This window comes from Pantherophis guttatus, chromosome 3 (genome assembly GCF_059756535.1).
Source record: "Pantherophis guttatus breed Tessera chromosome 3, ASM5975653v1, whole genome shotgun sequence".
Taxonomy (NCBI): Eukaryota; Metazoa; Chordata; class Lepidosauria; order Squamata; family Colubridae; genus Pantherophis; species Pantherophis guttatus.
Genome location: NC_142065.1, coordinates 108,361,020 through 108,377,464, shown reverse-complemented (window position 1 = coordinate 108,377,464; position 16,445 = coordinate 108,361,020). Strand labels below are relative to the sequence as shown.

Here is a 16,445-nt window from a genome sequence, read left to right as displayed (position 1 = left end):
TTTCTGTTACCCTTCTGATTTTGTAATAAAAGTAGTATTAACATTCATAACTTTGGGTTTTTTAGTCTGATCTGTTTGAAGGACTGACAGTTTTATATCTCCATATTAAAAGTCAGAAGAATCAGATGCCAATCCTAGCACTTATGCTTCTTAATTTGAATATCTCCATTTCAGGAATTATACCTCCTAAACCACTTCTGAGGAGGGATCAAATAGAGGGGACGGGAGCTGGTTCAGATTCTTTTGATCATGTTACTCGATCAGCGAGGGAACATGCCATACCACTGACAGAATCACGTATGATGTGGGGGTCCGAACCATATACTCACACAGATCCTCAACAGACTAGTACCTCTCCCAAAATCCTTGAAGAAACTGTTGATATAAGGTAAACTGGGTTTTTATGTATAATGTGGCTTCCTTCTCTACAATGCTTGCATTCAGGCATACCTCTAATTTTCAAGAATATAAAAGGATCAACGTATTTTTTTTCTAATCAGTGGTTTTTCTTAGATAAAAACCGTATTCTTCAGTACAATTGTCTCTTGGACAAATAACAGAAAAATGTAAATGTAATTCCAATTCCGTTAGAATTAAGAGATGAATATTTGGCAATGAAAAAGCAGAGACATTGTCCTTCATTTTTATTATGAACTATTTTCTACTTTAAAAAAAAAAGATTATCCACACATCTCCCTCATCATTATCTACTTTGACCCTGAATGTCAGCTATAAGGTATAAAAGACATCTATAAATAGCTATTAATATTGCTAAAATAGTTTGATAGTGAACTACCGTATTTTTCAGAGTATAAGATGCATCGGAGTATAAGATGCAGCATAGTTTTTGGGGAGGAAAATGGGGGGGGGGAAATCTGCCTACTAGGTATTCATCTGGCTAGTGTCCTTAGTCTGGTCAGCTTCAGCACATTAGTTCGCTGGTTTTGAGCGCGCACGTTCACTTTTTATCCCTTACTTGGGGATAAAAAACAGCTTCTAAAGCACAGCTGATCTTCAGAGAGAGAAGCAATGAGAAGAGCAAGTGCACTCACTAGCACCTCGTTAGGGCTGAAAAAAAGCTTCTAAAGCACAGCTGAGTGTTAAGGCTGAAAAAAAGCTTTGAAAAAGCTACATTCGGAGTACAAGACCACCCAAATTTTCAGCCTCTTTTGGGGGAGGGAGTGTGTTTTATACTCCGAAAAATAGTGAACTAAACTCTTACTGTATACAGGTGACTCATTTAGCGACCAGAGTTGGAACTGGCAACTCAGTCATTAAAGTGAATCTGCAACTATGTTTATGATCTTACTTCACCTTTGCTTTACAGACTTGCAAAGGTCCTCAGCATGAGAATTAGTTGTAAAGTTACTTTTTAGCACTGTTGTAACTGTGAATGATCACTAAATGAGGACTGCCTGCATACATATTTATATCTGTTTGTTTTAGTAGCTACAATATTTCAGTTTACATGCCCATTGGGATGCTTGTGAGATGTACTATATGTTTAGATATAAGAGTATTCTAAATATTTAAAATCTGTTACAACCCCAAATAATATCTCCAAAACTAATTGGGTTACCAATAAGATACCTTCTAGGATACAAGAAATAACTCACATTTTAAACATGTTTTTTTTTAAATATTGTTTAGGATGATTGATAAGACTTCAGCTGAAAATGTGGCTTGTTTCCTCTAGGTCTGAAGAACTTTTGGACCAAGATCAAATAACAGTTCAAGCAGTATACTCAGGAGAAGAGGGTCAGTTAGACCCCCATATAAAGACAGACTTCTTCAAAAAATCTGAGGATGTGAACATACAGACTTCAAGCAGTTCTTTAGAAAATGCACAGCCTCATCAATCTGATACATGTCCATCGGCAGTAAGTTTTGAAGTAACTGCAGGAAATGTTTCAGAAAGCTCCAAAGAACAACAGGTGCCTCTAGAAGAGAATAATTCTTCTCTGAAGAAAAGCATTTCTCATGGATCAACTCATTCTTTGAAATCAGAAGAACCAGTGGGCAATACACAGGCAAATGTTCCCAAAATAAACAACAGACACACTGAAACAAAAGAACCACTGCTGGAAAGAATAGACAACAAGCAAAAAAAGGAGGGCTTTACAAGTAGTAGGTTGTTAGAGGGATCAAAACCTGAAAAGCCCTTTAAACCTAAATCTGAAACTAGATGGGGTCCAAGGCCAGGGTATGGTAGAAGAGAGGAAGGTAGTGACAGACCAATGAGAAGATCTGGTCCCATTAAAAAGCCTATTCTTCGTGATATGAAAGAAGAGCGTGAACAAAGAGAGGAACGTGAACAGAAGAAAGAACGGGAGGGAGAAAGACTGACAAATGGGAGAATCAATAAACTTGAGAAAAGGGATCAGCCTCAGATGCTAATTTCCAGATTAGAACCGGAGAAAGCCACTACAGATGATAAGAAAACATTGCAAAACACATCACAAGTTGCAGAGTGTACAGACAACCCCGTAGAACCTATAATTACACCTACTGTTCAGCAGCCTGTCATTGTACAACAGGCAGCAGTAGTACTTCCTGTATCTCAGCCGCCAGCTACAATCCAAACACTTCCACCTTCAGTTCCACAGCCAAACACTCCACAAACTGCAGTTGAGGCTCCATCACTTAGTGTACAAGAGTTATCAGTTCAACATCCTGCAAATGTGAAGGAAGAAAAGCAGCCAGAAAAAATAATTAACAAAGAACAAACTGTAGAAAGACCGGGTATTGAAACCAGACCAGTAAAAAGGGAGCCTGGAGTACCTCCCAGAACATACTGGAAAGAAAATAGGGACTGGTTTCCAGACCAAGGATACAGAGGAAGAGGACGTGGAGAATATTACTCTAGGGGACGCAGCTATAGAGGTTCTTATGGAGGCAGGGGTCGAGGTGGAAGAGGTCACAACAGAGATTATCCACATTACCGAGATACTAAACCTAGAGTAGAACATGTTGCTTCTGGTCCTCTTAGGCAGAGAGAGGAGAGTGAAACCCGTAGTGAGAGCTCTGATTTTGAAGTTGTTCCAAAACGACGAAGACAAAGAGGCTCAGAAACTGACTCTGACAGTGAAGTACATGAAAGTGCAAGTGATACTCTTCTGTCAGACAAAGACAGCTTAAGCAAAGGCAAACACCCAAAGAGAGAAGAAAGGGCAGATGTTAAAAAACCTTCAAAAGCCCTGCTATCTTTCAAACCTGAAAATAATATTCGAGGGGACCATAGAATTATTGATAAAACATACGTAAGAGAAGATGAAAATAAGACCAAACCAGGTTTTCTTCCTAAAGGAGAACCTTCTAGACGTGGCAGAGGGGGGATGTTTAGACGTGGTGGAAGAGATCCAGTTGGTCGCCCACCTAGACCATCTATTCTTAGGAGACCAGGATACAGAGAGAATCAGTGGAATCCAAGACAAACAGAAATCTCCAAGGCTGAAGATGGAGAACCACAACGAAGACATGAGCATTATGGCCCTATACAGTTGGATAAAAGACCTCCTGCAAAGTTTGAGAGGAAATTTGATCCTGTAAGGGAACGACCACGAAGGCAAAGGCCTGCACGACCTCCCAGACAAGACAAGCCACCACGCTTTAGGCGATTAAAAGAAAGAGAGGCGGCATCAAAAATAATTGAAGTCACAACTAGTTCATCATCGACTGTGGCAGTGAGTAATGCTGTTAATGAGCAGCCAAGCACTACTTTGGAGGTTTCAGGAAGTAAGACACCTGACTTGTCCAATCAGAACTCTTCAGACCAGGCAAATGAAGAGTGGGAAACTGCTTCAGAAAGTAGTGATTTCAACGAGAGACGCGAGAGGGATGAAAAAAAATTAGCAGACATCACAGCACAGGGAGCTGTTAAGGCAGGAGAAAACACACTAATTCCTAAAAGAGAAATAGCTAAGAGAAGTTTTTCCAGTCAGAGACCTGGGATTGATCGGCAGAATCGCCGTGGTAATAATGGCCCATCCAAATCTGGACGAAACTTTTCAGGGCCAAGAAATGAAAGGAGAAGCGGCCCTCCAATAAGACCTGGAAAAAGGGGGTAAGTATTTTTCCTAGAAAAACATAATGTAGAAGGCTTCAAATAAAAGCCAATTCTGTTATTTTATTTTGCTGGAATTTTAAATTTAGAATTAGAATTCTTTATTGGCCAAGGAATTTTTCTCCGGTGCATAAACTCTCAGTGTACATACGACAATAGTGATAGATCATTATCATAGTCATTGTAAAAATACATTCATTATAAAACATTAGATACAACACGTAGTGATAGTCATGGATACTAAATAAGCAATCAACATAAATCATACTAGGATACTAAGTAAACAATATAAATTGTAAGATACAAGCAAGAGTTATAAGATAAGGAGATAGGTAATAGGGAAGATGAGAATAATGATGGTAATACTGCCTTTCTAGATAGTTTGACAGTTGTGGGGATTAATTGTTTAGTAGAGTGATGGCATGGAGGGAAGAACTGTCCTTGTGTCTAGTTGTTCTGACGTGCAGTGCCCTATAGTGTCGTTTTGAGGGTAAAAGTTGAAACAGTTTATGTCCAGGATGTGAGGGGTCTGTAGATATTTTCACAGCTCTCTTTCTGGCTCGTGCATTATATAGGTCCTCAGTGGAAAGCAGATTGGTAGCAATTGTTTTTTCTGCAGTTCTAATTATCCGTTGAAGTTTGTATTTGTCTTGACTGGTTGCAGTGCCAAATCAGACAGTTATAGAGGTGCAGATGACAGACTCAGTAATTCCTCTGTAGAACTGGATCAGCAGCTCCTTGGGCAGTTTGAGCTTTCTGACTTGGCGCAGGAAGAACATTCTTTGTTGTGCTTTTTTGATGATAAATTTGATGTTAGATGTCCATTTTAAGTCTTGAGATATTATAGAACCTAGATTTAATTAAATGATTTTAATTTTAAATTATTTTTAAAAATAGTATGTTAATGCTTCAGATTTTTATTCATAGGTGTTTCAGAACATGTAGGAGCATGAATGCAGCCCTTGACTGTAACTCATTTTGTAGCCACATCTGTTTCCCAGGTTGCGTGGTTGCAATGGAATTCTCAACACAGCAGGTGCACAACCTTGTGGACAGATATTGCCGGGTCTGTTTAATGAGTTGTAGACATGCAGTGTTCACATTCCAAGGCTTCTAGCTCTTTAGAAAAAAAACATTAATCCAAACTTGTACAGCTCTGAAAGTTACTTCCATTTAAAGGATAGGTATAGGGAAATTGTTATAGGACAGGGGTTTCAAATCTGCGGCCCACAGGCCAGATGTGTCATGTTCTGGTCACACCTACTCCCGGTTTAGCGAAGGGGGGAAAGTCGTGATACGTGACATGACAACGTGACTGTGAGTTTGACATCCCTGTTACAGGGCATATTTCTAGGAGGGAGGGGAAATTGATGAGAGAAGAGATACATTTACTGCAGTTAAAGCCAGCATCAAAAGTGGTCAGAATAATTCCTTCTCTCTCAGTTTCTTTTCTTATAGTTTCTTGGAAGTTGACAGCTGAGAATGCCTGATAATATTTGATCACTTGCATAGTTAGTTCTTAACTGATTATCATAATGGAGCCTGCCTATTACAGTCAGAAGTCATAATGGCCATTAAGTGAAGCAACCATGTCATTATCTCACTTATGACCGTCCATTTTTCTCTACCTGATGAGTGCAGGGGCCCTGGGAGACCTAACACAGACCCTGCCCTGGACTCCCAAGACCTCACCTGCTCCCTGAGGTATCCCTTGCTCCACTTTCTGCCCCTTGAGGTCCCCACGGGCCTAGCCCTGTTTCCTATCCCACTGGGCCCCACAACTTCCTCTTTACCACATGTCACTCATCTAACACTTACCTTTCAAAGATCTCCAGGGCTCACATTAAGGAAGCAGAACAGGCTGCACAATTCCTGGGCCACATAGCACGATCTCAGAAGTGGCTGCCATTTTCAGATTACCCACAATTCAGTACAACTATCCAAACAACAGTGGCTGCTTCCAGGATCACACCAGGCAGCTCAGGAATAAAGAGCCAGCTCTGTTTCACTAACATGGAAAGTCTTGCTGACAGATTCCTCTTTGGAACAGATAGAAGTGTTTACATTTCATGCTATCATCACATGAATTGCAGCCATAAGAAAAAATTGGCTCAGGATAAAAGAGGCAACCTGATATTTTAAATCAGACTTATATAAGCCTTCTCAGAATCTATAAACTTTCAGGCTGAGTACATTGCTTCAAAAAAAAAACCTCTTTTTTTTTTTAGAAGACGGTTTTTCTGTCTATGCACTTTTTGTGTACCTTCATTTTGTCACATTTAGAGACAATTACCAAATAATAGAACCAAAAAACCCTCTTGGTTAACTTTACCTTACTTTTCACTTCAATAAGGAACAGAAATTACTTTCCAAAAATTAAGAGTTTTGGACAAAACCAAAACAGACATTTTGACCTTAGAGACCCATTTCACCTGGAAGTATGTTGGAATAAATTAATAGGAATATGCTTGGTTTTTTATTTGGTTTTTTTAAAGCACTGCCATTTAATTTCTGCCTTATTAAGGGGGTTTTTCCTCAATTTTGGTAAAACTGGTTACATAAATCTTTTCTGCATTTTTATCAAAAGACAAATTTCCTATATGAAACTGCTTTGTTTTTTCTATCAGATAATTGTAATGATTTGTCAGAAAGCACTGGCTTGAAATATTTTTTTAAAGTGAAAGATTGTGCTAACTAAATTCAGTATTTAATCATTGTTGTTCTGTATATTTTAATCTACAATCAGTATATTTTGTGATCCATAGAATGGTTAAGGCACTGCAGCATATTTTAATTGTGTTCATGTGTTGTAAACATGTATGAAAGACTTGAGTTTATACTATAGCTATAATTCTAAACAGAACTAATTCAATTCAAAACATGTTAGACAGGAAAATAAATATTTTCGTTTACGTGCTTTTTCCCCTTTTTATGTTGTTGCTACTCCTGTTTGGATTAATTGTACAGTAGAACCTCTGGTCACGACCATAATTCATTACATAACCTTGGTTGCAACCTGATTTGGTCATGACCCAAAACAACAGGAAATTTAGTGCTTACCAAAAAAAATGGCGCGGAAGGGAAAATTGGCCATGGCCATGTTTGATCACCACCGAGTATGGGTTTGTAACCACAGATTCAAAAATTTTGTGAATTTTTTGGCTGGAAACCCAATTTGGTCGTGGTCAGAAGCATTTGTGACCAGAGATTCTACTGTACACACAACATTTTTGAATTGGGGGGAAAAAAGCACAAATGTTAATTTAAAAAAGTAAAATTTGTTGTCAAAATAAGGACAGATACTTCTCTATAGTTGGAAGTCCATTACATTCCTCCTTCCTTCTCCAATCCAAAATCCTGGGCATGTGTTGAAAGAAACTTTCTGCATTTGTCAAGAAAGGACAAAATAGCTTTACTGTAGTACAAGTAGTCGACCACTTACAATGACAATTGGACTTGGAATTTTGGTCATCGAGCAAAGCAGTCATTAAATGAGATTCCATGTGACCACTTCATGCAATGACTGTAATCCCAACTCTCCCAGTTTTGGTCATTAAGTGATAATGGAGGTTGTTAAGCAGAACATTTGGGTAGAGGGCCCGGACCTCCTGGACTTGGTGAGGTGGGAGAGAAATCCCTCGGTATGCTAGAGGAACAGACCTCAGATCTAATGAAAATGCTAGCAAATGCCATTGTTCTTGGAGGCTCAAAATCTGTGTTCGCTAGCATTTTCGCTAGATTTGAGGTCTGTTTTTCTAGTCATCAATAGGCTTTCCTGTCCCTGTATGGAGAGGAGGAGAAATCCTTTGGCATACTGGGGACATACCTCAAATCCAGCATCTCCTGTGCTTGCAACCTTCCCTGCTGTCTTCCCCATTGACTTTCTGGGGAAGCTGGCAGAGAAGATTGCAAATGGTGGCCACATGATTGCAATGTGGTCATGTAATGGAGGAGGTGCAACGTTTTACAGTGGCCCAAAGCACCCATTCTGAGGCTGTAATGACTGCATTAAACAACCATAAGTTGAGGACTACCTAAATCCCACATAAAATGAGGCATGTGGAATTAAAATATGGACAATGTTCCATAACGTGCTAAATGCCATTATTTCTTCCATTGCTATGCTTTTACTAATTATTTATTATTACTAAATTAATTGGTCCTGTTTCTTGTACAGACCATTTGAAGAACAGATACCTGTTGTGATTAGCACTGAATCAGTAAGCAGCAATTTGTATCAGGAGGAAAACGGTAACAGTGCTGCTGTGCCAAAAGGTTCCAAAGATAGCAACAACAAGAAGCGGGAAGAATCCAAGTCTGGCCCAAAGAAACCCAAAGAGAAAGTGGATGCAATCTCTCAGTTTGACCTTAATAACTATGCAAGTATGTACTTGGAAAATCTCTGTAAGATACTTAAGATTCATAAATGCTCCATTCCTGGAGATTTTCAGGAAAAGATTGGATAGCTATTTATCCACAATCATGAGGATTCTTGCACTGAGCAAGGGTTGGGCTAGAAGACTTCCAAGGTACTTTCCAACTCTATGATTGTATATAATACTTTCTTCATGAAACATTGAGTGGAATAATGGTGTGTGTGGGGGGGGTCCTTTCCCCTGAATAAACTAAACTTATGATAATGACTGTTGCTTTAAACTGGTACCTAGTTATAGGTCTAATTAAAATTTGGACTTCCTTTATAGGCGTTGTCATTATTGATGATCATCCTGAAGTGACAGTGATTGAAGATTCCCAATCCAGCTTGAGCAATGATGGTTTTACTGAAGTAGTGTCAAAAAAACAGCAAAAACGTTTGCAAGATGAAGAACGTAGAAAAAAAGAAGAACAAACAGTGCAGGTTTGAAATAATGCATAGCATTACTTTTTCCTTGTAGAAAGAAGTATTCATTTGAATTATATCTAGTTACTCAGATAGTTTCAATTACATTCTGCACTTTCTTTAGTCCCTGCAAAAGAATTCTGATTTATTCCATTTCGTGATGTCCTGTTCAGATTGGAATCTTACAGGATAAGTTGATCTTATGTTGTAAACTATTTACATAATTAATACATTTGATCACTTTCTACCCCCTCACCACATATTGGGTATTCTGTGGCTCTTCAGATGTTGCTGAACTACAACTGTTTGCATATATCTTGCTGTGATTCATATTCCTTGGATTGACCAGGAGTTGAAATTGAGAAATATCTGGAGTAAATGGTACCTAAGCATCCTTATTCACAGAACATTCTACTTGAAATTAATGGCAACATTTCCCGGAACATTTTTCCTTGCAGGCCAAAAGAATTACCATACTGGATTCAGTTGTGGGGCTGACTAGTTCAATATTCTGTTAAATGATGAACATGGTGTCTTTTAAATTGTTTATTAATTTGTATGCAGCTCCTCAGTCCAGATTATTCATCATTATCTGATTGATAGTTGATAAAATGGCCATAGGGAAAAATCTTATAGTTGTAGGAAGGAATCTATCAGTCTGCTTGTGCTGTATAAATTCATTTAATCATTTTTTTAATCATCAGTCAAACATATATTCTCTGAGTATATGGATGTCATTTGGAAAACATAGTTTTGCCTTTTAAGCATTTCAGTTTCATCTTTCCCTAGTGGATCATCTCTCAACAGTATTTTCTTTCTCAGGTTTGGACCAAAAAGAATTCAAATGAAAAAGGAAGATGCACAAATTCTAAGCTACCACCCAGGTTTGCCAAAAAGCAACAACAGGCGACGGCAGCAGCAGCAGCTGCTGCTGCGGCTGCTGCTCAACAAGGTCAGGCTCAACCACAAGTCCCATTGCAAGGTGTGTCTCAGATTCCAAGTCCACAAACTTCAGTTCAGGCACAAACACCAGCAACTTGTGCAGTGAACATCTGTACAGACTATGCAGGAACAAGCAAAGCTCTGCAGAATGCACCTGCCCATAATGCTGTAGGAACTGAATTTTGGGATAATAAAGTACCCCCTACAAGCGTCCTCAATGACATCTCTAAAAAATGTAAGCAGAGATCTTTTTTTCCATCTAGTTACATATACAAGAAAAGAAAAGAAAAATGTGTACTTTAAAGTGTTGAATTAACTTCTCTCCCTGGGTTTTTCAGTTTCTCTTGACATGAAATGTTCAGCCCCTCATATGATATTGTTATGAGTAAAAATTAGATCTTAAAACTGCAGAGTTCAGCCACACACTCTTAAAATCTGTATCATTGTCTGTTCCTTTTTTTTCTCTGACTCTTCCAAATATTATAATTTTTCTATCTATCATTTGAACTTTGAAAATGTGAATATTGCCCAAAATATAATGGGAATTGCTTTACTACTTTCACGTGCTGTGTTCCTCCACTTTTTCCTGGATCAATTCCAGAATTGAATTCCATCAATTTTCTTCTTCAGTTGTACATTATAGTAAGTGATTTGTTGTTTTCAAAATGTCCTGAACTTAACTTTATGGGAGGTATCTTTAAACCACTTTTCAGAACTTTTGCTAATATGTTTTCCTTTCAAAAATTCTGATTCACTTTATTCTTTGAACTTTTAGTGGGGCCTATTAGTCCTCCACAGCCACCTTCTGTCAGTGCATGGAATAAGCCTTTGACATCATTTGGATCAGCTACTTCACCAGAGGTATGGTAATAGATAGTTTGAATTTTGATTTAAAACTTGCCATGCATATATATTTAAATATAAGATGAAATTTTAAGATGAAATTTTTAACTGTTTTTAAATGTTTTAAACGTTTTTAATTGGTAAATGAGTTTTAATTGGGCCAAATTTATATATCTTTTAATTGTTTTTAATATTTGTTCTGCATGTTTTTTTAATCTGGCTGTACACCGCCCTGAGTCCTCAGGGAGAAGGGCGGTATAGAAATCCAATATAAAATAAAATAAAAATAAATAAATAAATAGAAAAACCTGTATCTAAGCCATATATTATAAGCTGCATTGTTGGTCACGTTTCAGTTTTAAAAAGCGTTGTGTTGCAGCCACTTTGTAATGGAATGATTTGTTACAAATTTGCTATAATGGAGATACCTCCACTTACAACAAATTGGACATCTAGAGTTTGCTACAGTTTTGCTTTTTCTCTCTCTCTAGATACAGCAAATCATTTGGAGAGAGATAGGCACAGACAGATTCAGGCAGATATAGCCATATAGAAAGTGATAGATACACAAAGTAGAAAACAGAAGGCAGTGTTTAAACCTTTAAAAGGGATTATTGAACACAGTTCTATTGACATCAATAGGGAAAAAACTCCTCCTTACTGACAAATAGCTGGAAATGTGTGGAAAACACTCCCAGATATCTTTAAAAACAATCTCAGCCATTTTTTAGCAAAGGATCTCACATTCAAATCAAAGGAACTGATATGCTGAAAGGGTAAAAGCTTTCTCCCTGACAAAGAATCGGAAATCTCTGCTGAGAATGCAATGTCATTTGCCTCTTGCTTTTTTTTCTAGGATGCTTTTGTTCTTCATAATTAATGAATAGTGATTAGAGTTACTGTTTCATTCACTTGTATAAAGGAAAAGTGACACAAAAGGTGCCTGAAAGCATCTTTTCTCTGAATTAGTGGTTTATGTTAAGATCTGATGTATGCAGATTCATCTTGTTTCATTTTTTAATTTTAATTTTAAATATATAATTCAATTAGCTAGCTCTGTTATTGTATAATAAATCTTTCATAATACATTAGGAATGTACTAATACAGGGAGTCAGTCCTCCTACTTCCAACCATTCGTTTAGCAACTATTCAAAGTTACAGTGGCACTGAAAAAACTGAAATATGACCAGTTTTCACACTTATTGCAACATCCTTATGGTCTTGTGTTCAAAATTTGAATGCTTGGCAATTGGCATGTATTTATGACAGTTGCAGTATCCCAAAGTCATGTGATCACCTTTTGCTACCTTCTGACAAGCAAAGTCAATGCTTGTCATAAGTCAAATTCTTTTAACAATCATTAGTAACTCAACAACTGCAGGGATTCACTTAACTGTGAGCCTTGGTAGTACAGTGGTCTAAAGCACCCTGTTATTAAGACCAGCTGCCTGCAATTACTGCAGGTTCGAATCTCGCCAGGCTGAAGGTTGACTCAGCCTTCCAGCCTTTCTAAGGTAGGTAAATTGAGGACCCAGTTGTGGGGGCAATAAGCTGACTTTGTATAAATATACAAAAGGATGAAGGTTATTGCTTAGCGCATTGTAAGCCGCCCTGAGTCTCCGGAGAAGGGCGGTATATAAATCAAAAAAAAAAAAAAACTGTCAAAAGAAAGGTTGTACTATGGGACAAAATTCACTGTCTTGCTTAGCAACAGAAATTTTAGTGGTTGTAAAGACTATCTGTAATTGATAGTATCAATTAATACAGTGCTCAGTGTTTCTTTTTAACAGTCTATTTTCTAACCTATTTTTAAATAATCTAGAATGCCCATGTATAAGCAAAGTCTGATTAAGTGCAGATAGTGCAGATAGTCCTCATCTTATGACCACAGTGGAGATCAAATTTTCCGTTGCTAAGCAAGAAGTTGTTAAATGAAGCGTGCCCCCTTTTATGACTGTTTTGCTATGGTTGTTAAGTGAATCATTACAGTTGCTAAGTGAATCGCAATCATTAAGCAAATCTGGCTTCTCCCATTGACTGACTTTGCTTCTCAGAAGCTCCCTAGAATGGGATTGCAAAGGACAGTCCCAAGACCCCAGGAAGCTGCAACCATCGGAAAAACATGCCAGTTGCCAAGCACTCATAACTTGATCCCATGACTGTGGAGATGCTGCAACAATCATAAGTGTAAGAAATGGTCATAAGTCGCTTTTTTTTTTAGTGCTTCTTGTAATTTTGGTCTTTAAACGAACAGTTGTAAGTCAAGGACTACCTGTATTAAAGACTCAAACTCCCCTTTAATACTTTTTTTTAAGAAGATGTGCTTCAAACCTACTGTTTACAACTTGTTTTGGACAGGTGACATTGCTGTAAAAAAATATCTGCATCCAAGAGAGTAAATGCTGTCTTATATTGGTTTACCTATTCTTTTCCACAAGGGGTTTACCTAACTTTTTGAATGAACAACTAGAAAATTATAATACTTTAACTTGAACTATTTTTTAAACCATTAGTTTCATATTTAAGCCAATTTGAAAACTGTTCAAGGTTATATTAACAAACTTACTATTCAATAGTATTATATTGTAATAGCATTTGTAAATTTGGAATTCTTATTTCTCCTGTCTTCGATTTGCTATTAACAACTTAACCTGTGTCATTTTACCCTCATGTATAAAGTTGTTCAGTAATTCTATCATTCCTGCATAATTAGAAAGATACAGTGGGTTTGAAATATAAAAAAAATATGGTAAAATAGATACTTTGTAGTTATTTTCCCCAACCAGGATATTTTTTGTTGATTTACATGATTTAACTGGTTAAAATTTAATGAATATGGGTTCACAAGTTTTTTAGGTATAATTTCTCCAAAATATTTAAATGCTATAATACAGCACAAAAGTCTACTTGAGTTATAAATTTAAAAAATTGGTACCTTTACTAGGGAACCCCTGCTGGACAGGAAAGTGGAATTGATTTGGGAATAGAAACCATTCAATTTGGAGCTCCAGCTTCTAGTGGGAGTGATAGTGAAGTTGGGCCGGTTTCAGATAAGGCCTCAGAAAAGCTTCTTGAACCAAAAGAACAAAGGCAAAAACAACCACGTGCAGGACCTATAAAAACACAAAAGGTGAGTGAAATTTTCCAATTCTCATCAATTAGAGAGGCACCCTGAAACCATTTAATCCTCCAAGAATTTTAAACAAAATATATAATAAAAAGCTCCATTTCTCATTGGATCTTGTGAAAGAGAAGTTAATGATTGAAGTCATTGTAGTAGGGAAAAGGAATTGTTGAGTTCATACAGTCTATAGGGTGCCTAAACAGCCAGGACTCGTCTTTTATTTAATAGAGGCTGCTCATGTCTAAAAATATTATTTTCTATCTTTAACAGAATTTTTACCAGAATTGGGTTTTAGTTGCTTTTTACTGATGCAATAGCTTCGCCAATTACAGATAACTGTTGCAGAGGAATTTTACTGAATAAATAAACAATGTAAGAATTTGGAAGTAGTTGGAACCTGGAATTGTAGATTATAGAACTATATATCATCAGATCTGTCTCTTTCTCTTCTTCCCATTTTGGTTTTTTTATTATTATTAAAAATTATGTAGCTTTTTACAGTGCTCAGGAGTACAGTTCACATTTCTGAATGTTCCTAATTTGGTTTGGGTTACTTTATAGAAATCTGAAGTTTCCTTAGAATCAAACAAAATCTGAATCTAATTTGACTTGGAATTTGGAAATCTGCAAAATCTGATGAATTTTTCCACATATGATCTCCCCTCTTTCTCGATAGAACATAGGTAAAAGATAAATTCTCCTTTGAATGATGTTCAACTCCTGATAACTACGTAATTATATTCAGGATTTTTTTTCTGCCTTTCTCAATATAGTCTAAAGCCTTCAGGTTTTCTGATATGCCAAATATCGAATCCAATCCTGCTTAATGTTTTGGAATCAAGGTAGTTAGGTATTATACAAATACAAATTTTGATGAGCCACAAAAACAACTCAGTGGTTACTGGATTGATTACTTCCATACCTTCTTCTGGTATTCAGCATATACATATATTTACATTAAATATTAATTCTTTTTAGCTTCCAGATATGAATCCAGTAGAAAGCAAAGAATACAAGCCTGGCCCAATTGGGAAAGAGCGATCACTAAAGAACAAAAAAGTAAAGGAGGCTCAACAGGGTGATTCTGAGATGCAAGAAAAGTCCAGTGCTAATACAGTCAGAAGCTCAGATCCTATTACTTCTAAAGAAAACAAATCAACTAATGAACTTAGTACAGAAATAGGAACAATGATATCAGTGTCGGCTGCAGAATTTGGAGCAACTCAAAAAGTAAGAAAGTAGAAGTGCCTATTTCTTCCTGCCCAAATTTTATCAAATACATTCTTTTATGGTGCTTTCTGAAGTGAGAGCATAAAAGAAGTGTAAGACTGTTTGTTGTGAAGACAATCTTGATATTAGTTGACTTCTCCCCATTTCAAAAAATAGTGTAAGTAGTTCTCAAGTTATAACCATAATTGAGCCTAGCAATTACAGTCCTAAATTGTGACAGTCATAAAGCAGGTCACATGACCAACTGGCTTGTTTTCTAATGGTTGTTAAGCTACTGCAGTGGTTGTTAAGCGAATTTACGGTTTGCTGTGGATTAGTTTTTGCCAGAAATCTGAAGTAAATACCAGTTGCTGGCAAAATTGTTGTAAACCCTGGTCACATGACCACAGCTGGTTGCAAATGGCCAAAAATGCTAAGTGCTATGATCATATGACCGGGTGTGCGTGCGTGTGTGTTGTCAGAACTTTGAAACCAGGTTGTAAGTAGCTTTTAGGGCTGTGATGGCGAACCTATGGCACGCGTGCCAGAGGTGGCATGCAGAGCCCTCTCTGTGGGCACGTGCGCTGTCACCAGTTGCTCTTCCGAGTTCCGTCGCACACATGCATGCCGAACAGCTGGTTTGGTGTGGATGCGCACCGGCCAGCTGCTTTCTTCTGGGTTCCTGGTCTTCATGCAATGGTTAACTTTTTCGGCACTTTTTTGTTCAAAGACCACATGTGCACCAGAACCTGGAAGAGAGCAGCTGGCTGGTGCATATCCACGCCAGAAAGCCGATCAGGCGCACATGCCCGTGACAGAACCCGGAAGAGTAGCTGGCCATTGCGCACTGGCCAGCTGCTCTCTTCCAGGTTCGGGTGCTTCAGTGCGCACACTCCAGTTTTGGCACTCTGTGCTGAAAAGGTTAACCATCACTGTTTTAGGGGTTCTGTCAAAACTTCAAATGTTTGGTAAACTGGATATAAATTGAGGACTAGTTGTTGTAAGATTTATTACCACTATTTTCTACTGTTCTACTATTTCTATAGTAGAAAAATGTGATATTGGAAAATGTATTGCGAGGATTGTGATTCAGTGAAACTGTAGAATAGCTAGAGCCTAACTCTATAGATGCTTATCCTTTCAATTATTGGGATGTCCAATTTTTCAAAAGTCTCTTAATCATTTTTGATATTAGTAGTTAATAACATATGCAGATTATTGTTAGAGTCATAACAAATACATAAGAGTCCAATATGACGCAATTCATATTGACTCATTTTGGGATTGACATACAATATTTGAGAACTATTTCTTGTGTTAAATAATGTAAATTATGTACTTTTGGAAAGAGTCTTTCAATCCACAGCTTTTATGACATGACATAGGGCAGCTGTCCCCAACCTTTTTGGCATCTGGGACTGGT

The 16,445-nt window shown here is 37.5% G+C and overlaps 1 protein-coding gene across 23 annotated transcripts in view; it reads left to right on the top strand.

Annotated features, from left to right (window-relative positions):
* The window catches only part of PRRC2C (proline rich coiled-coil 2C), a 105,704-nt gene that overhangs the window by 58,031 nt on the left and 31,228 nt on the right, over nucleotides 1-16,445 (top strand). For 20 of the 23 annotated variants that reach the window (XM_087890174.1, XM_087890166.1, XM_060690164.2 and 17 more), the window contains exons 15-22: nucleotides 175-388; nucleotides 1,697-4,063; nucleotides 8,241-8,446; nucleotides 8,767-8,921; nucleotides 9,726-10,080; nucleotides 10,621-10,706; nucleotides 13,634-13,819; nucleotides 14,792-15,043. In XM_087890174.1, coding sequence (XP_087746300.1) covers nucleotides 175-388; nucleotides 1,697-4,063; nucleotides 8,241-8,446; nucleotides 8,767-8,921; nucleotides 9,726-10,080; nucleotides 10,621-10,706; nucleotides 13,634-13,819; nucleotides 14,792-15,043 — 3,821 coding nt within the window. The remainder of the gene's footprint in view (nucleotides 1-174; nucleotides 389-1,696; nucleotides 4,064-8,240; nucleotides 8,447-8,766; nucleotides 8,922-9,725; nucleotides 10,081-10,620; nucleotides 10,707-13,633; nucleotides 13,820-14,791; nucleotides 15,044-16,445) is intronic. The other 3 variants (XM_087890175.1, XM_087890173.1, XM_034409832.2) reach the window with 1 other exon arrangement.